The sequence below is a fragment of the Dicentrarchus labrax genome, unplaced genomic scaffold, assembly GCF_905237075.1.
Source record: "Dicentrarchus labrax unplaced genomic scaffold, dlabrax2021, whole genome shotgun sequence".
In the NCBI taxonomy this organism is placed as follows: domain Eukaryota; kingdom Metazoa; phylum Chordata; class Actinopteri; family Moronidae; genus Dicentrarchus; species Dicentrarchus labrax.
Genome location: NW_026136702.1, coordinates 21,857,467 through 21,879,240, shown reverse-complemented (window position 1 = coordinate 21,879,240; position 21,774 = coordinate 21,857,467). Strand labels below are relative to the sequence as shown.

Sequence of the window (21,774 nt, the reverse complement as noted above, 5' to 3'; positions counted from 1 at the left end):
CTGTACACTGGATTTTTAGCATAAAGTGTACAGTAATGTAACCTATTCATAGATTCTTAGAGATGCATGAGTGTATTTTTAGTTAAATATAGATGGATTGAAGTTGTTGGTGGTTGGGGAGAAAAGGCAAGGCTTAAGGAAAATTCCTCTGTTTATTGGAAGAAAGATTATTCTGATTCAGTGGTACCTGTCAGCTTGCATTGTAAAATGTACTATATTATGCAGCAGGGATTGAACGTATTTCAGATTTAATCCAAAGGCAAGGTCAAGAGGACACCTTTATATTCCATGTCTCATGTAGAACTCTATTTTTATATTTCCTCATTCCAACCAGGCCTTTTAAAATTCTCTCTCCCCACGCAGCTACATGTCAGCTGGCCACTTATTTCGCCGCACTGTTTCAAAAATGACCGATCCAGCTGTGGGCCATTGGCAGAATAATTCTAACAGCAGCCACATCACCAGGTTGCCAGTTCAATCGCTGGCTGGCACACCATGGGCCAAGAAAATCATTTAGTTAAAGGTGACCAGATTTGAGTCCCTCTGAGAGGCCTTTGATTGGATGTGAAGTGGAGGGGTGATTCATCATAGTTAATAAATTCGGTTGACAGCTCAAATCAGCATGAGGGAGCATGTGCCAGGTCTGCACCCCCCCTCGCGTCTTTATACTGCATGCAAATACAGACAATTAACTTTTCACATACACAGTTGCAGACACCTACACTGATTTATACATGATTATGTGTGCGCGTGTAATCAGGCATGACTCAAGGATTGATTGCACAAATGTATACAACTTCGTGTTGAAGAAATAACAGTCAAATTCTTAAGTGAAATATTTGATTTAGATATAACTATGTTGTTATAAAAAAAAATGCAGTGTGAAAATGCTGCATTAGAAACTTCAAGAGGCCTAGGGGCCTATGTAGTTTTACATCATGCCTCAGTTTGTTTACTCCTAGGAAGGTTTTGACCTGAAAATCACCAAATTAATTATTACATGCTTGCCTGCGCCTACATAAATGTAAATCATGGCTCATTCTGTTTTGTACACTTTACAGACTTATCTCTTTCAAATGCATTTAAACGTTGCAAATAACTACATTTTAATCAGCAACGATGAGAAGATTGTTTTAGTACAGAGTAGTTAATTACAGTGTCTTATAATCATGTTGTGTTTTGCTTGGCTGGCTGAGGCATGACTGACCACTGGCAGGTGTGCCAAAGCCACGGCCTTCCGTTAAGCTGGTGCTCTAAGCCCTCAGCTGCACCCAGTCAACTTGTAGGATTAACTTGCCTCGGCTCCGGCCGTTAGGGCTTTCACTTGTGTCGCTGTGTCTTAATAGAATTTCATACTCCACCAACGTAAACTGGACTGCACTGAGCTATACTGTTTCCTTCTTTTATAGAAGTGGATTTGTAAAGTTATGCCTCTTCCACTGCTTGAAATTTCACTGACCTCTTTTTGCCGCCTTCGTGTTGTACCATCGATATTACATGACCGTTGAGACGTCAACGAGAACAATACTAGCATAGTAGTAATAGTAATCATAGTCCGTAGTGAGATTTATTGTTTCTTCTTTGTTTATCTGTAAGAAGGGAGTGTAACATCACACTCTACTGTACAAGCCAATACTTTTAATCAGTACATATCGTAAACTTATGCATTCTGTTCAAAAACTGTCCAATAATGCAGTGTCATAGTTGTTAAGCCAATATAGTATATTGTTTTTGTCACCACCTGTGGTTGTTTCTGTCATATTGTAAAACACTGCCTTTGCAGCTAAGGCTGAGAGCCTTTTGCTTTTACAAAATATTTTTATCTTGATGCTATTTTATATACTATACTCCGTTTTATATATATATATATATATATATATATATATATATATATGATAACATACCTTTGCACTGCTTGCAGCAGTATAAATGATCTGTTCCTGCTTAACACACTTTGAAGGTCCCTACTAGTTGATTGGAATTTATACTCCCTGTCCCCTGTGATCATGATTGTCAACAGCCATAGTGAGTCTGATTAAAGCAGTGTCTCTATCGAACAAACGCCTCTCTTTGGAGAATAATAGCTTCACCCCTTTTCTCGCCCTTCTCCCTTTGTGCCGCTTCTTTTGATCACGGAACAGCAGCATCCCTGAAAAGCAAACATGGCTTTAAACAGACGCACAGACACACACAACCAAAAAGTCAAGAGTGTACACGCACCCATACACACGCAATGCAAGAATGCATGCACCCGCTGGCACACACAAACACGCACACACAGCATCCAGCTGAGCTCTTGTTCTGTGCCATCCTTTGCTCTCAGAGATGTTAAATGAGGGCATTGATACATAAATTTGCATTTGTTTCATCCACAACCATCCTCCTAACTAAAAATCTATAACTGCATGCCCCCAATTTGCCATGCAGCTTCAGATGCTTCTATTCTGGGCTTGTTTCATGTGAGGGTAGCGTGACTGTTCAATCGATTCCGTTGTGTGTACACTCTCTTCACACATAAGTGGGCTAAACAGCGATCTTTCACTGCACCGACTGTGCTGTTTGTCAATGGGTAATCTAGATAAACACCACCCAAATTGTTGTTTTTTGTTGCAGTTGGGCTCTTTATTTGTACTTAAAGCACTTGCAGCTTTGATTCTCATGTTGGAGTTTGTAAGAAAAATAAGGAAAAGATAAGTGACCGCTGATGTGAAAAGATGTTAGTTGTAGGGGTTGCGCAGTCTCATCCAGCAGGTATAGAAGCTAGATATAAAGATCTGGACCAGATGTGATTTGCCTGATTCACACTAACAATAAATTAAAGAGCTCAGAGCTTCTTCTCACTGTATCTGCTGCAGATAAGAACTATACTCCCTCAGCGATGTTGCAGGCAACAATTCCTTTTTCATCATTCTCTTCCGTAGCATACTTAACTTGTGTTTCAATTCTTCCTTTTATTAAACTCAGGAATCATTCAAATCTTGCTCCTGTGTGCCCCTTCTGCCTTTACCTTTGCCTACCTGGAAAGCACCCAAAATGTGACTTTTGCCCGTCAGCTGAATGATCTGAATGCTCTCTTTCCGGTTCTTGTTTGACCTTTCCCCTTTGACCTGTGAGTATCCCCTTTTATCATTTGGAGTCTTGACCTCCCTGTGACCTTTGTGAACCCTGATGACCCCCGATGGCTGTTGGTTGGTGGTCCTGAATGAAGCGCATCTCTTACAGAGGGTGGGGAACCTTGGAGCAGCTTCGTCACTTCGGCTCCAGGCAGGGGGGGCGCCCAGGGCAGGGTATCTCAGGGCAGAGAGCCCGCTCTGGGCAGAGGGAGCCCCTCTTCCACGGAACTGCAGGATCCCAGTAGAAACAGGAGAGCTCATCCCAATTGGGCCATACTGGGTAACATAATAATAACATAATAATAGAGTTGTGTTTGTGTGTGTTTTTGATTGTGCATGATTGTTTTCTTGAGATAAAGTCAGACACAGAATACATATTCCATATCAGATTGTGAACAGTGTCAGCAGTTGAACTTGTACTGTGCCATTCAGTTGTTTTCTTTGCTGTGGACAAGGGTAGATAGATAGTTTTGTCATTTTGTACAAAAGCACAATTATTGTACCCATTTCTCAAAAAGCTGGTTGCTGATTTGTCATTTTTTAAGGTTACATAACAGTTGATCCTAGTTCTTGTTGCCTCAGAGAGGCATAACAAATGTACTGTCTGTGTGCTCTTTTTCAGAATTAATGTTATTTGGCTGACTAGTATACAACACATGTAGAAATAACTGAATTTGAGTGCACATTGCTGTTTGCTCTAGGTTCATTTTGTTAATGCAGGACTTTCCAAGCATGAAGAACTGCTGGTTATCAGATATCATCTGTTTTTTTATACCCAGAAAACTACATTTTCAGGTTGACTCATGCAGTTGGTGTAGATGAAGCAGACCACATCTGAACTAGACCAACACCAAATTATTCAGGTGGTCTGGTAGTTTATAAAAATAAAAGTGTAATAGATCAGGAGTTTAACATGTCTGCTCCAAAGATGCGTGGGGTTGAGATATGAGACATGTAATGTCAGTTTGCCTTGGATCTGTTGATCTGTTCACACTGATTTTGGCTTCCTTGGTATCAGATTAAGCCAGTTATAGATTGTGGTTCCTTTGGGACCATCTGAGGGAGGTGTCAGACCACTGGCCTGTCTGTCTGTCCGTCTGTCTGCTTAGTCAGCTGTGTCAGGGAGGGTTGACATGTCCTTCAGAAGAATTTCTACAGCAGATGTGCTCTCTGTTGAAAAACCCGGGAGAAGCGAGGGAGGGATGGAATGGGGAGGCAGCAAGAGACAGTGAGAAATGTGTGTGTGTCGGGGGGGGAATAGAAGAAGTAGAGGATACAGTATGTCATATTTTGATATTCCCACTGTGCCATTTTGGCTTATGAATTTCCATTTTAGAGGGCAGTCAATGTCTGTGACTGCTACATTAGTTTTATAGCCAAAAACAGCTTATTGCAGGCTGTGATAGTGCAAGGGAAATATTTCATTTTGCATGCCGCCCTGCTAAAAAGTTAACTTGCTATGTCTTTGTGAATGAATTTGGTCATTATTTTGCAATACACTGCATTATTTAAATTTTAGTGTACATATGCGCCTAGAGTGTGCACACATACTGACACAGACACTGCCATAATAATAGATTATTTTGCCAGACTGCACAGGCATGAGCATTCCTCACTGACAAATAAATATGTACACATACATACAAAGATATACATCACTGCATATATGTGTGCACATCTTTTTGCATGCACAGCTGACCAAAGAAGCAAACACAGATCTGCACCCTCACTGGAAAACACACATTTTCTGCTGCGAGTCTTGCTCAAGGGAGGATTACATCAATAGGGTTGTGAGGTTGAATCATGCTGAATTGTGTGTTCTGACTAAAACCTGAGGGGCACCACACTCTCCCTGCCTTTTTCTCTCTCGATTTCACTAGGAGCATTTCCATCCACCTGTTTTAATGTATATTTTCAGTTTAAGCATTAAACATTTGAGTGGAAATATGAAAAAATAGTTAAAAGTGCAAAACGGTTTAACATTTGTCTGAGGTGAAAAAGTTATTGATTAAAAGAAGACACGATAAAGGCTAATGGGATATTTGAATTAACAATGATGTACCTATTATTACCTCTTTTACAGTAGACAAAGCTTCCCATATCATACTGCAAGGAAGTCCCCAAGAAAATGGGTTGTAATTTAATTTCACTATTATTGTATCGACTAAAAGTTAGTCCAATGAGAGAATGCATAAAAATGACCATTGTGTTCTGGTTTCACAGTCTTCGCTGTTAATCTACAATATAAACAGTTGGAATAACTGAATCTTATCAGACGGGGATCCCTGAGACCACATCTTATCAAAAATGGGTCTGCAGCCTGATGTTCATAAATCTGGGCGTCTTTGATATCAAAATGGTTGAGAACCAATGCTCTAGCACACTAATACATGAAATCAATATCCCTATGTAGTGCCTGGCAGGTAACCCTTTTTACATTAAAGCATGCAAATGATGTCATGAGAGGCAGCAATGAAATACCACAATGGACCAGAGTGTAATCTTGTTAAGACATGTTGAGTATATTCACATCATGGCAGTTGATGGAAACACACTGATTTGCATTTTATTTGACTTTTTTTTAAATGTTTAAATAGAAAAATATTTTTTTCATTCAGCTCTCAATTTCTGTCTCTGTCTAACTGTTTAACTCTTTCTGTTTCGTCTTACAAAACATCACCGGGATTAGAATCCAAATCAACTTCATTGGTCAAGTTTCATGACACTAGAAGGAAGTTTACTCTGGTAGTAAATAGCTGTCGGTATACTTGTATACAATATCAAGAACACATTTACAGGGAGACCCACACCTACAGTATAAATGAAGAAACAAAGCTAAACAAAGATGTGAAAGAAGAGAAGTTGAGTAAATCTGCAGTTACAATAACCATGCTCTGCTGAGACAGATGCACGCTGAAGCAATCTGTAGCAGCACTGACATGAAGACATGCTCAAAAGCTGCAGTATTATGTGTACAGATAATCTCGTGCTTTTTATCAAGTCACTGGTGCATGAGAAGGGCAGCTGGTGTTTAGGATGATGTAGATCTATGGTCCTTCACTGTGTAGTACTTTGTGATGGGCACAGAAACTCCATCCCCCTCTTCAGATACTTTTAGTTTGACGAAGTGTCTCAGAGAGACGTTTATGCAAAGGTTGATATGTCGCTCTGCCACTTTCCGCCTGTCATGCCTAAATGCTCCTGCTACTGTCTGCATTGTGTGGGTTAGTGCCTGGGTGGGGGTGTCGGTGTGTAGAAGAGAGTGTGCGTGTTTCCTCGGGGATGCTAGCGGATTAATTAAAAACTTCAATCCCTCTGTTCTCTGACAGGAATATGGATGTCGCCGAGGGCTTAACTGTAAATACTTTTTCTCCAAAATTGTCATTTAAAAAGATTCTTCGTCTCAGGTAATAATTGTTGTATAAGGTGCTGCAGTGAAGATTTGAAAAAGAGTAAATAATTGGACTTGATTTGCCTTTTCCATATTTTGGAGTATCACTAGTTTCAAGTTAACATTGAAACATATCTCTAAGATCAAATTTCACCTCATTCTTCTTATTGTTCTTATACTGCCCAAACATTCTCCATTTACTTAAACAGGAAAAAAAACTGCTATGGCCTGCCTGCCAAACTGTGTAAATTGACCTTCCATAAACAAACACATTATCAAAGTCTTAACTTTTTGATAGATGCTTCTTTTAGTACTTCACTCAAAACCATAGATCGATGGGTAAAAAATGCATCTCCAAAAAGGAAAATGAAACATCAGAGTAGTTAATTTTCGTAGACATAAACATTGCCACAGAAAACCAGCTGGGAATGTTACCCAAGGGAGAGCAACAGCTCTGCCATAAAACATCAAATATTATGATAGAAGAGGATGGTGCATACAGCATGACACTGTTGTCTTTAGTATCATGATGAAGCCTGTGTTGTCTGATGGCTCAGAAGTGTCTGTCATCTCAGTGAAGACCCTCTAACAAAGAGCCCAGATGGCCTTTTAAAATGTAACAGAAAAGATGGTTAAATGGTGCCATCCTTAAACTGAATATTAACAGTCTTGATATTATATTGATTATATTGAATTGGCCACCAAAATTCCTTTTTTTTACAAAGACATTGCATTACCAAAGTCTATCATGTGGAGGACGGCTCCATGTCAGATTAAGCAGCTTCACCCTGCTTTTGCTTTTCATGTAAATCGAAATGCTTCCTTAAAGGACCAGTGTGTTGGATTCAGTCGCATCTTGCAGTGTAGTCGCAAATAACAACTATTTAAATACTTCAAAGCGTGTAGGGGAAAGCACAGTGGTGTGCAAAAAAATGCAAAAGGCCGTATCGGCAGCAGGTGTTTGGTTTGTCCGTTACGGGCTGCTGTAGAAACATGGCCGTTCAAGACAACAACCAGAACGAAAAGAAAGAGAGGAAGAAAAGTTGGTTTCATGCTACTCATAAAGAATCAGTATAGAGCATGATGTCTCTGATTTTTTATGATCTTTTAATCAGTGGTGGGAACTAACATTTACTTAGTACTAAACACAATTTGCACTTTAATTTAAGATATGTATATATATATGTCAATTTTGGAAAAGTATGTCATTTGACTGGAACACCCCATGTGACTAGGAATACGTGTCATATGTCTATCTTTTTCAAATTTTGAACTTGAAGAGTGTAAGGACACTTTTGACTGTGGTTGCTGTTTCAGGGATCAAACCTGTGGTATTCCTCATGATTCTCTCTGCCACCCTGAACACACTGTCATCATCTTGTAGCCTTGTCATCTCAGGAGATTTGGCCACCGGCCCGCTGTCTTTTGGATGAAGCATTATCATTAAATGAGGAAGACGAAAATCTCCTCCCGAACCAAATGAGTCATGACTGTCTGAAAGAGAGAGCTTATTTTAAATCAGCATTCTTAGTCAAAGGAGCTTATTAAGGGCCACGCCCAGGGCGTTTATCCTCTCATTCCATTCTTGGAAACTTTGCACAATTCTCACAGCCTTAATATAAAATACTGATGATTAATTAGAAACAGAGCTGTAAGGTGAATCTATTATTTAGCTCTGTAACAGTGTTAAATGCTTGAAATTTGCATTTTAAGAGGAAACTTAATGCACCTCATGAGGCAGATATAACAAATCTGCATAAAATAAGCAAGAAATACAGGGATGGGAAAGGTGGGAAGAAATGAGAGATGTGGTGGTGAAATAGCAGAGAGATATAAGAAATATTTCAGTTTGTTAAACATCTGCTGTACGCAAATGCCATTGAGCATCAATCAAGCAGTGACAGTCACACAGGAATATTTATTTTCCTGGTATAAATCATCCAAAACTGGTCACTGGTTGTGAGTCATGAAGTACAGAATCATTTGACTATAGTGATCTACATAATTCATGACAGTGTCATATGTCCTTCCACTGAGGAGGTACTGCAAGTTTACCTGAAGCTGCTAACAAATAGTTTATTTTACAGTTATGTAATTTAGAAATTTTATTCTGGTGTGATTGCTAAAAATGTAATTAGTTCATTAAAAATAGTTATTAGTGAAATAGAGACACAGTTCTGGGACAGACGTCCCTTAAGAGTGCTAATTAAAGAATTATAACCATCATATGTACTGGGCTGGACAGTTCTCACTATGGACAAACTATGTATGGTGAGTTTTTATAAAAAACATATCTTTGGCATTTCACTAGGATTTCTTGTTACTCTTGTTAGCCAACATATACACATATCATATGTGCCAAACGAAAGCATTCATAGTTTTCTTGAAATTATTAATTGGGAAAACAAAATTTTGTAAAACGCAACACATACTATCATTATAATCAAAATATGATTCTCTGAATTATAGTAATATAGCACAAAATCACAAGTCACAAATTTGTCTCAAAGGACTTTCAAATCTATAAACATAAACATATCTGTACAACATAATTATTATCATATTCCGATCTTGTCCTGCAACATGAGCACTTTGCTTATATTGTTTTAAATGTGCTATAGAAATAAACTTGACGTGATTAGTACCCGAGTGTCGGCCTATTTTGAGTAAAGCAAAGAAAGCCATTTCATTTAATTGCTGCAAAGTGTAGTTGATGTGAAAATTAATAAAAAACAATAAAGAGCAATTCATCAGGCAGGATCCAGAGCCACAGGAAGTTAAATAACACTAATGAACTATTGCAAGAATACATATTTAAAGAGGTTAAGAAAACCAACAAACCCAGAAACTTAATTAGGGAAATTTACAGGACAGGGTGAATAACATGACATTATAATTTTTATTTACTCAAGACTCTCCTCAGCTCCTCCGCTCGCTCACCTCTTCCTGTTTTATTTGTTCGAGCAGTGCGGCACAGGTCCCTGAGCGTGGAGGGAGCCCTGAAGGAAACCTGTGGCAGTCAACTAACCAGGCGGGGGCACAGTTTCCATTGCTACCCCCACAGGTTACTGGCACTGGGCCGCAGACACCTCGCAAAATATCACATCGGCTGTTCGCCCGTTTGCATTCACACTGACGTACGCACGTGTACTTTGTGCACATTCTTGCTAAAACAAATGATAATGACAGACCATTCCAGAGCATTCCAAGAGAGCTTGAAATAACACATAGAAAGAGTATTATGAGAATCGGAACTGGCATGATGCGTGCCACCTTAAGGGGATGGAGAGCGATGTGTGTGTGTGTGTGCTGGGGCTGCTATTATTCATAGATTGAGACAGATATGGTGTGAGTGGTTTTAAGGTCAAAGAAGACAATAAACAGTGAAGTTGGCCGACCCAGGGTCAAATCACTTGAGGCTGTAAGACAGGACAACTTGCTGAGTGAAATTAGTTTTTCAGAAGTTTGAATCATGTTATTTTGAAATAAAAAGATGAGTATTATCCTGCTGATTTGTTATGATAGAGAAGGAGATAGAGAAAGAGCCAAACAGTAACAGAGATGCCTGCTGTCCCTGCCATGTCTCTCTTTGTGTCTGTGTCCATCATGTGCGTGCTCTGCCGTGGTCGCTCACAACTTGTACTTCATCCATTATTCACAGCTTCGCATTGACTGAGAGCAGGGGACTTATCACCGTCCAGCCAGAGGGAGGGAGAGGTGAAAGGGACGTAATGTGCAATTGGACCAGCGAGAGGGCTGCATGGCCAAACGCACTAATGTGCATCATGGGCGTGTGTGTGTGCGTGTGTGTGTGTGTGTGTGTGTGTGTGTGTGTGTGTGCGTGCGTGTGTGTGTGCTGCGTGCGTGCGTGCGTGCGTGCGTGTGTGTGTGTGCAGGCAGGTGTTTATGTGTGCGAACATGAAGTTGGCCTTGTTGTGCTTGCTGCTGCAGAGAGCCAGGTGTCCTGATGTGTGATTCACAATGCTCTGCTGTCGTGCCTGTGGAGCCATATCCGTTTAAATCACTGATGTTGACACACACACACACACACACACACCCTCCTGCCAGAGTGCTGCCTCTGCTCCATTCTGTAGAAAAATGAGCAGGGGCATTTCCTTCCCACTGCTCCCAGTGTGCAGGGATAGTGGAAAGCCTGTGGTCGCTCAGACCCTGGCGGGCAGTTTGACGTGGCACCGCAGAGCTGTTTTGACTCGGCGCATTACACTCCTGAGGACAAGCTGGAGGACTTGGCAAAGAACTGAGTACTTTTGGCGGGAAGTAACAATTAGGAGTGTTTAAGGGTTTAAGACATCAAATATACAGTTACAGTGGTGGGTCCATATTCTTCATACATGTTTACAATGTATGTATAATTGTGTCATCCTGATTGTTCATGCTTTCATTTAACTATGTTGGTCTATTCTGCACACATGACGTATTGCATTGTCTGTCCAACCTGAGAGAGGGAACCCTCCTCTTTTGCTCTTCCTGGGTTTTCTGCCTTTTGTTTCCAAGTCAAAGGGTTTTCTCCTGATCCGAATTGATGCTCTAAGGATAATGGGCATTGTATGCTATAAATTTGTAAAGCCTTTTGAGGCAAATTTGTGATTCATGATATTGGGCTATATAGATAAAATTGACTTGACTCGACTACTTCCAGTCAGAAGTCAGCTGAGATGTCATTTTACTCATTTCACTATAATTCATATCCCTTAAATCATCATATAATGTGCAATAAAACATAAAATAGATATAGTTTCATTTATAAAACATTACAAACAAAACCTTTCCTCCTCAGGGAGACTATTAAAGCTACCCATTCCTAATGGTAGCATACCTGAACATAACTACGCATGGTGATCATCGACTTTTGGTTAAATACTGCTTCACACAGGTTTCTCGACTGTAATTGGTTTTAATGAGATAATATGTTCCCAATTTAAGCGTGGCCCATACATCAACTGAAATTCCTTCTTTATATATAAGAAGGGCTGAGTGTTATTAATATTACGCTGTAGCCTGGTTTGAAAAGTAATAAAAAATGATTTAATCTCAGATGTCCCAGTCATAAACCTCACTAGTCCACACTATATACTATATGGTAATTGGAATAGTACACTGTGCATTTCATTGTAGGACGATAGTGTCCATCAAAACCAAGTATTTAAACTGAAAGTACTTTTCTTGTACACCACATACACAAACCTGCTTTGAATGTAGTATGGAATTGGTACATATCTAAAGTCAAGTCATAATTTGAGACACCTTCAAGTCAAGTCATGGCCATGTCAACGTAAAAGTTGTAAAGACAAATCAAAGGCTGTGTAAAAAAAATAGAAATGGAATATAATATTCATAGAATTGCTGTATTATTGTTTCCTTAGAAGGAGCCATTTTTATCTATCTATTTATCTTAGCCGGTCCTCTTTTGGATACCGCCATGTTGAACTGCCATGTTTCTACAGTAGCCCAGAACGGACAAACCAATGGCCCTAGATAGGGCCTTTCGCATTTTTCGCGAGTTTCACCGTAGATTTTCTTTCAGGCTTGTGAGGCGAACAGTAATCAGTTCTGCAACTTCACCACTATGTGCCACTAAATTTAAAGCATATATTTCAGATTTGAGTGCTGAACATTGCAATGACACAGCATTTTTACATTTTTCTTTTAAAATGTTGTTTTTTATCAAATCATGTCAGTGTGCAGGCCCAATCATTAAATATGGAAGGACTCCCTGTCACTGTCCTTCCAGGATTTTACCAAGTCCAAATGTAATTCTTGTTGTGTCTCAATACTACCCCTCAAGTCTCAAGCTCTGCTACTTTAGAAAGCGGTTGGCATATGCGTCGAAGCCGTAGCAGTAGCTGAATGCAAATGTTTTCATTAACAGCTTTCCTTCATGTCAGTCAAATCACCAGTGAAGTTTGTATGTTAGCAACAAACACACAGTGAGTTGTTTGGTGCAGCTTTGTTTCAGCCGTTCTGAAAACAATGGAAGGTTTTAGGACTTAAGAGCACTTACGAGTTTCAAAAACAGCAAAAATATAACCATAAAATGACTAATCAAGAGTTTTTACTTATCAAGAAACACACAGCGGCGGCAGGACTCTGGTGCCAGATTGCTATAGGGCAGATTAAGCTTTGTGAGCGGGGAAAATGGAGGAGATAATGGTGTAAATAGTGGACATTTGGACCCACAGTGTGGTTGTTCGGCTGCAGAACACTTGAAATATGCTGCGTATGGTGTTTGGAGTAATTTTCTGGTTTGGTTTGGAACTCAAGATCTGACTGTGTATTGACAGTATATGCTTTCATTGGCTGCATGTGGTGTGTGTGGTCCTGTAATGCAAATCAAATCCAGGTATTTATGTTGTCAGACCTGACAACCGGGGCATTTACAAAAGAGTAGTTGATTTGCATCGGTCAAAATCACAGGCCAAGATAGTAATTTGTGGCTTTTATGCAGTGGTGAGGTTTCACTAGTGAGATTCCAACAGAACCACATTAAAACAAAAAAGTCACTTTGGAGCAGACGGTTCCTTCATCGATCAGAAATACGTGTGGGGGAGGACTTAGACTTTTCAGTTTCAAATTAGTCTTCACTCGAGCATGTCAAGATTTATTTATTTATTTTTCATTTTTGGACTTCATGATTAACCCACAATCCAAAGTGCTTACTGTACCGTAATATGTTATCTGGAAAAGTAAGTAAACACTTCTCTGTTTCTCCCTGCTTTTGCATGACAGACATGATGTTTAGTCAGAAGAGGAAAAGAAAAGAAAAGAAAAGATGCCACATTTTCTGATTTAGATGACGAGAGAAAACTGATTTGTGCGTGTAGGTGTGTGTGTGTGTGTGTGTGTGTGTACTTGCCAGATCTTAGGCTTGCAGTTGTGTTAATGATTGCATGTGCAAGCTGTGTGTGTCTGGCTGTGCGTACACTTGAGTTTGCATCTTTGCCAGTCACACGTTTTGGAATTGCCCTACAGTGTATTTCACAGGAAATACAAGTTATAGAGTTTTAGAGAGTTAAAGTCAGACTTGGATTTGCTGTGCAGCTTTGTGTGTGGGGGTGAGAGAGAGAGACAGTGTGTGTATGTGTGTTACAGAAAGAAAGAAACAGACAGAGCAAGCCAGAGAGCGTAGGCTGTGTGCTTAAACTTGAGAGATTTACATGCAAAGCGCTGGTGCTCCTGCATCTTAACTTGGGGAAGTGAAGGTTGAAATGTACTCAGTGCAAATGCGCTTACGACTGGCGAGGAAACCAATTTCATTTACAAGTGGGAACTCAAAGTAATGTATTCCTACACTCAACCACACTCCATCGTAAGATGTTTGACTTGTTTTCCTGACTAGAGATTTACACCCCAGAATAACAAGGCCACGATATGATAAGTTAATTCATCCGCAGCTGTTTGGCTGATGCACTTTCAGACAGAATTAGCTGCCTGCGTGCCTACTTGCCAATGAATTAAACAGTGAAGTCAATCTGTGATGATTTAGCTGACAAAACGATGTATTTCGAATATTTCCATTAAGGTTAATCACTTTAGTTTGACGTGTATCAGAGGTCTTCAGGGTACGAAGTATTCTTGTCCTTAGGGTTGCAATGGAGTTATGGAGATAAGAGGAGTGCTCCTGAAGTGAGTAAATGAATGTGAAAGTATATATTAATGCACCAGTTAATTTGTTGGACAAGAGCAAATTTGATCCCAATAGAGTCTGAGGTCATTTTTGCAATTTGGCTACACAAGGGAACTTCAATTTTATAACTTTCAAGCCCCGTAAACTTTTCAGATTAAGGTGAAATGTGCATGGAAGTATGAACTTTAAGGGGTAGAACAAGTGGATTTGAAACTTAAAATAGGAAAGTGTGGTGTATATATATATGTGTTATGCTCCTCAGCCAGCTCTTACATTATTGTATTAAGTAGTTTAATAACTCAATTTTCAAGAGATTTAAGTAGCCTGCTGCCTATTATTGCAAGTTAGGGGAATAAGAGGCATTAAATTCAGATATTTTAGGGAGGCTGAGTTGATATTTAAGAGACTATAGTATGATAAAAAGATCCTTAAATGCATTGTTATCCATCACAAATTCATTTATATTTCTATTAATTTTCCCCGAAGCTCTGCAGCCGTGTCTGCTACTATAAATATATTGTATACTTGTGCGTTGTATTTACACGGTTATATTCTGATCTTGGGGCAGGTTCTGTCAACTTCTGGCACATGTTATGTGTGACGTTGAATACGTGATATGAATATGTTATAGCTGTGCAGAATTTACAACATGTAAGATGCAGTTTTAATATATTTCAGTTTTACAGCTGTTGTAATATTGCTTGTATGAGGATTGTATTTTATCTTTGTTAAAATCCTAAACACACACTTTTATTTCAATCAAGATCAATTATACACCCCCAAAAACACCCCTATTCTGTCACCTCTAAATCATCTGTCCTCCCACTTTTGTTACTGTCTTCTTTTCTCCTCTCACCTCTGCTGCCTCTCCTTCCTTTTATCCCCTTTTCTCTTTTTCTTCCTCTTTCCCCTCAATCCCCCTCTCTCCTCCTCTCTGCTTTGTGCCATGTTGTAGTTGGGATTATGTGCTCAGGCTGCCAGTTATGCTGGGCTTGCTCGCGCTCCGCTCCCTGGCCTACGGTGTATTTACTCGAGGAATTGAATAAGTTGGAGGAAGGTCTGAAACTATTTCTTATTACCATTAGGCTCCGGAAGGGTAACGAATATGGGGATTTGGTTGTCAAATAGGTGTCAGCGGGGCCTGTTTTGATTCATGATGTGCAAACTTGGTTAAGAGGAAATACATTTTCTTATAAATCACATATTTTAAAACATCAAACCACGCATGTTTAAATTCCAGCAGAGGAATTTTTTATTCAAGTTGACTTTGGTGAGACCGGTTTTACTTTCAGCTTTACTTTATGTTTTTCATTTATTCTAGTTTACTAAATGTTTTTTTTTCTTCATGCTAAATTTTATTCAAAGCCTGAGTCAACTGTAATAAGAAACCAGTTGATAAAGCTGTATCCAGGCTCAACTGTATTCTACTGAGGGAAATAGATCCTGGAACTGTCCCTAGTGTGTCTTTAGGGGCTTAGTATGGAAAGGTTTAATTTCTGAACCATAAATCTGGATGTGGAGAACAGATGTGCGTGGCCTGGCCTTGCTGTGACTGCAGCTAATCTAATTGTCTACACACGAGATAATGTAGCAGCTCGAGTAGCACACACACATAGGTGAAGTTAATTGCAGAAAGCCAGCGTGAAGTCTCACAGGAGCAATTCATTTGGGCTGCCCTGACTTTGTCTGAGCACCATGGGACCATGCCCTTCGACTTGGAGAGAGGTTTTTAAAATTTTGTGATGGTGTGTATTGTCTTTGCATCAGCTTTTGAGTATGATGATGATTATGTTTTTCTGCCCATGTTAGTGAGAGATGTCACTGCTGATTTACAGAGCACACCGTCCTGTTCAAAATTGAACTGCTCTCTGAAAATCCTTGTGCATGCACCGCAGTAATGTGACACTATTTATGATGAATGAAAAGTGATATCCACAATATTAGTAGCAGCTGCAAGTTATAGGGATTGATTTAACATTACCTGATATGTGGAGTGGGAGGTGTTAAGATTACTGAATTTTGTTGCCAAAACAAAATGCTATTGCACCATTGCAATGGCACTGTGTGTTCAGAATAAAGCCAGTAATCCATCAGCATTCCAATAATGTGCTCAGACTGAGCTTGAGCAGAGTATTGTAGCTGAACACAGAGGAGGCAAGTTGTGAGGAAATTGAGGAGGACTTGGCAGACGACAGGTGGACATGACTCCTAATGTGACAACAGCTTAATGTGGGATGTAAATGCTCAGAGAGGGAAAGAGAAAGAGTGGCAGACAGAGAGAGAGAGAGAGAGAGAGAGAGAGAGAGAGAGAGAGGGAGAGACCACAAGTTGACAAAGTGAATTAGAGAACAATCCCATGAAGCAAAGCACTGTCCGCCATGACCTCCCTCCCCACCCCCTGCTGGTCCAATTATCAACAGTTTTGATTTGTCTTGGAGAGAGGGAAGCCAATTAGAGACGCTCTCTGCAGGGAGGCTTTGGCACCATAAGTGAGTCTTCATGCCTGTGTTTTAAACCCTATTTTTTAATTTGCACAAAAAAACACCTTAGTGGTAAAAACAGAAGTATTACAAAAATGTTTTTTTTATTTCAGCTGAAGTGTAAAGATTGAAGGTATATTGAAGAATAGAAAATGTGATAGGGAGTGATAGAAAAAAAACCGAGACTGACATAATGAGAAACTAAATTAGCTTCTGCTCCTTCCCCTTCTTCTGTTACTGTTTGCAGGTGTCTGTAGATGTAGCGTCAGTGTATTGCTGGAAAGCAACTGTTCCATGTTCCACTGTTCCATGTGTTCATTTCATGAGAAAGGAAGAAATGGCAGTGGTCCCAGAGCCGTATACTGTATGGTGCTATATATGTGGGCAGCAGGGGAAACAAATGAATTCAGGAAACTAACTCAAGCACCATAGTGAATAGGAAGCAGCAACACATTCTATGGCATACAGCATAGTTTTTTGCCCTCTTCAAAATCCAGATGTTTTTCTACTTTTTTTAGAGGCCTTTTATCACGTTGAATGACCTCTGTATTTGTATATGACGTGTTGATTGCACTGTGAGCTCATTGATTTAAATTACCTGTTCCATCCTACATATACTGTAGCATGTCAGTCATATGATTAGTGACAGGGAAAACATAAACATTCGATATTTTGTTAAATATTCTTCTGTATCCCGCTGAGAGTTGGAGGGAGTGAGCTATTGCAGGACATTCCTCCAATGTAAACTCTTGTTGCTTTTAGCTGAATTGTGATGCTGGTGTAGATATTGAAAGTGAGAGGAGTCTGTTTGTGAAATGAAGTTAAAAGCAACAGATTGAGGCTGGGAGTGTGTTATTGCTTTGTTGCTTGCCTTTTGCCAGAGTAATCTGTTTAGGCGCTGACACTAGATCTAATCAGCTGCCTGATAGACGGACGGAGAGCAACACATTTACGTCTGTGTAGAGAAAGCAGTGTGAATCAAGGAAAAAAATACGCAATCCGAAAGGGAGATTAAAACACATAAAACACACAAACATGGATTTGCAGACACATAAATGTCCACACAGTCACAATTCAATGTCAATTTCAGTTGGAATTGCTGTGGATCCCCCCACAGGCACAGTGGCGTGAATCATTTGTGTACATTATATCTGCTGCTCACAGGTAAGGCGGTGTTTGTTTAGCACCATTTGTCCTCTCCTGTCAGGAAAAATACTTCACAGTCATTTCAATGTGGGTGACTCTTTCCTTTAAGGAAAGAGAAGAAGGAATACGTCTGGGATGTGATTGCCATGGTAACACAGCTAAGCTCCAGATTTCATTAGCATATACATATACGTGTGCGAGGTAGAGCAGAGTGACGTGGCACTCTGAAACAAGTTGGAACTAAGTGTCCAGGCCCGCAGGAAGGATTTTACTGGGACACAGGAAGTTTGCATACCGATCTGCTAAGCCTTCAGGGAGCAGATAATAACTATGGCAACCTCTCCAATATAAAGGTACACTGCTGGAAGTTACATAATTTCATCTGGTGCAATTATTTGACTCAGTGTTTGAGTCACTGTGACTCATAGAGAATTACAGTATAATGGCTTTTCTAAGAGCCCGCATTACATTTAAGTCATGATAAAAGCTGGCTTATCTAAACAAGTCATGCCAGACACCATTAGCACTGGAACGTAATCATAGGTCTACATGATATGTAGGGTATTGACTAGTTTTATCTGGAGTGTCATATATGTCTCGTAGAATAAGAGATGTCGTAAAGCTGCACTAGATTATTCTACGAAAATCTAGCTGCATACATCAACACTTTCAAAAAGTGTGGTAAGTCCTGGACAAGAAGAATATTTTTAATTCAGACGCTAATCTGAACTCTTCACTGGCAAGACATTAGTTTAAATCTGATTTGTATTCCTGTATTCCTTGTCACCACCAACATGCCCTCGTCATTGTGCTCCTAAACAGCAGTGTTGACAAGTATTTTGTGTGCAGCTTGCTTCCATTACTTTCACATGGTTTCTGTATATTGCTATGAAGCCAATTTCTACTAGTAGTTTTTCCATTTTGAGATGCTAGTGTGTTAAGTTTCCCAGTAAGCATTATTTTGGTTATTTGCATGTACAAAGATGTTACAGTTGGTTTAAATCATGTTATTGTTTTAGAGAGCTAGGATATATTACTGTTGAACCTTTCATTATTAACCTTGACTATAGTGTTTGATAAAGCCTCCTCTTCAGCTCTGCTAACTTGCTTGTTCCAGTGCATTTGGCCTTAAGAGCCCAGTCTTCATCAGCAGATGGAACTTTCCATTATTCTAAGCACTTTTATGACCATTACATGTTGGCTTAAAGGTTGAGCCTGACAGTTCATTTTTCACCTTGGAAAAAACAGTAGACCCCTTTAACTTCCACTTACTTGATTATCCCTGACTTTTTGACCAAATTCCAACAATCACACTATTGTTGTTTCAACAGCATTAGCTGTTTTTCAACACGTGGTTAGAACCTGCTCCTCCGCAGTATAGTCATTTAAATGCTGTTTAAACAAATAAGCTGAAGTGTATCTAAAAAACACTGACAGATATATTCTTCTTCAAGGTGAATGTATATTCCAAAGAGGGATTACAGTGGGATACAAGTCACCCAGTAAGCACTGATTTGGTGATTTGGTGTCAAAAGAAATCTTGATGTTCTTACACATTCAGTTAGGACCCCTTTCACTTTTAAGTGTTGTGTTTTGCTCTTGTAAAACCTCTAAAAAAACTTCACTTTTAAACCAAATACAGTACTGCCCAGTTTTGTTATAGATATTTTCATGTGCAAATTAAATTCTTTTAAATTCCCGTTGGAATTCTGGTTACATTTGCTAGCCTAGTGAGATCTTAATTGTTGTCATTCAGGCAACAGTATAGGGGACCACCACTCTCTTGAAGGATTCAGCTTGCCAATATCCTTTTAATAACTGATCGGCCTTGACATTGATTAATTACTAATCATTAAGTTCAGTGGGACAGTTCCTCTGTATGAAAATGGTATTCCTATATTCTCCAGTGATAGGGAATCCAGAGTCATTAATCATTCATTGATAATGTAGTGAAATCCTGCCAGAATTAGCATTTGTCCTTCTTCCTGTAGAGCAGAGCTTTATCGCTCCTGCAAATAAGACTGACATCCTCATGTCAGCACTTCTGGATGTTGCCTCGATGGAAAAATGAAATGCAGCTTTATACATTTGATATTCTGTCTGCTACCAATTTTATTGTGGAATATAGTTTTACATCTTCTTTGTCATTGAGTTGTAACTTTGCACATGTTTAGTGCAGAAAAGAAAGAATATCATGAACTGAATGGTACCTTTTCAGGTGGACAGTCACATAAGAAAGGTGGCTTCTGTGTGAGAAGAGTTTTTTTTTTAAATGTTTTCTATGGATATCATTACAATTTTCATTTAAGTCAGTGAGTGGACACCCCTAGCTGACACATTTAGTGTACATGCTCACACAAAGCTCATTTCACTTCTCAGTACAGACTCCTGTGAGCACTCACAAAGGCTGACATCCACTTCTTCAGAACATCTTTATTTGTAATTTGGATATGTTAATTAATTGAAATGTATTTCCATATAAATCAATCTCTACATCAATCGAAACATTTAGCATAATTTGTGTCAGAATGTTAACTGATTGTGGGACAACCCGTTAATATTCTGAAATAAATTGTTTGGGTTTTTGGATACCTGTAGTCTGACTGCAAATCTTCTCCAGCGTGGTGCCCCAGTGGCAAAACAACATTACCAGTTTGGTCTGGGCAGCTTAGCCACTCCCTATCTCTTACTTCTATCTGAACTGTCATCTCTTCAAGAAATACTTCACGTCCCTCACTCCCCCCGAATTACATCCCCATCTCCCATATCTGCCCCCCTCAACTTGCTGCACTTGGCTCTTATCGTTAAGTAGAAATAAATCATTTCTACCTCTCCCCTCAGCTCTTATTTCCACTGCTGGCACTTGTCTGTCATACAAGATCATTTTAAGGGTCAGAGCAGTACTTTTGTCACTTTTAATATCACAGCTCTTTGGGTCTGAGGAGTAGTAACGCTGTCTCTTTACTCTTTAAATAAATGACACTATTTAAGTTACTTTAATAACCCATATATTAAAGTGGAGAGTATGGATTAAAAAAACATCTCCAAACCCTGGTTAGAAATGACTTATTATTGGTATAATATCGGTTGATATTTGAAACTCTCGCTAATCAGAGAGTCTAAGTTGCTGACTGAATCTGTATCACATCAAGTCGCTAACAGGATTACATGTTATTCAGAGAGACTGGTACCTTCTAAAAAGTGGTAAAGGTGGGAGTTCATTTGAATTGAATGGCTGCAGAGACCCAGGCACTTGGTATTATAAGGGCCTGGTCACAGCAGCACATATTCTGTTTTATCCTTTTATTTACTGTTTTCTTCTTTTGCTTCCCTAACATCTTTATTCCTCTCCCCTCCTGTCTGTCTCTCCTCACTACCTTTTCTTTCAAAACTTCACTTAGCCCATACCTCCCCCACCCCCACCCCCTTTCACCCTCGGGCTCTGATTCAGTCCTATCTGAGCATTGATTTTCCAAAGAGCTATCGAAGTTGTCAAGGCCAGGCAGAAGTGCTCTTGCCAGGCACAAGTTATGAACGTTATTAAGAAGATGCTTCTGGAAGGAGGATGCCAAGAATAAGACGGATGATACACTAGGAACACTATACAGTACATATGTATTTATGGGTTTTGCTTGTAGCTTTGTATGCATAATCTGTGTTACAGCTGCACCTTAACTTTCATTATTAATTAATTTTCTATAAAATGAGAAAAAAAACGTTGCCGTTGACTGATTGATTGATCGTTTCAGGACTCATTTGTGTGTTCTCATATGCGGTAACTCTCTTCGTGTAAGGTTGTGGATGTTTGGTCGGGTCTCTCTGGTCTTGTCTCTGTTTTTGTGTGCGTGAACACTTTCCTCTGGAGGCCGGGGCAGGGTTGATGGATTTAATATCATTGCTGCTAGCGATCAGCTTTGGGCGTCTATATGCATTCATGAGTGCAGGTCTGAGCAGAATTGAACTTCATCTTTCTCAAGATGGAGAGCTTCGGTCACAGGA

General features: G+C 39.6%; 1 protein-coding gene across 3 annotated transcripts in view; it reads left to right on the top strand.

Moving 5' to 3' along the window:
* The window catches only part of gfra1a (gdnf family receptor alpha 1a), a 91,760-nt gene that overhangs the window by 10,669 nt on the left and 59,317 nt on the right, over positions 1-21,774 (top strand). For 2 of the 3 annotated variants that reach the window (XM_051380420.1, XM_051380430.1), the window contains exon 4: positions 3,223-3,393. The exons of the other annotated variant lie outside the window; for it this stretch is intronic. In XM_051380420.1, the coding sequence (XP_051236380.1) occupies positions 3,223-3,393 (171 nt within the window). The remainder of the gene's footprint in view (positions 1-3,222; positions 3,394-21,774) is intronic. 3 annotated transcript variants of the gene reach the window in all.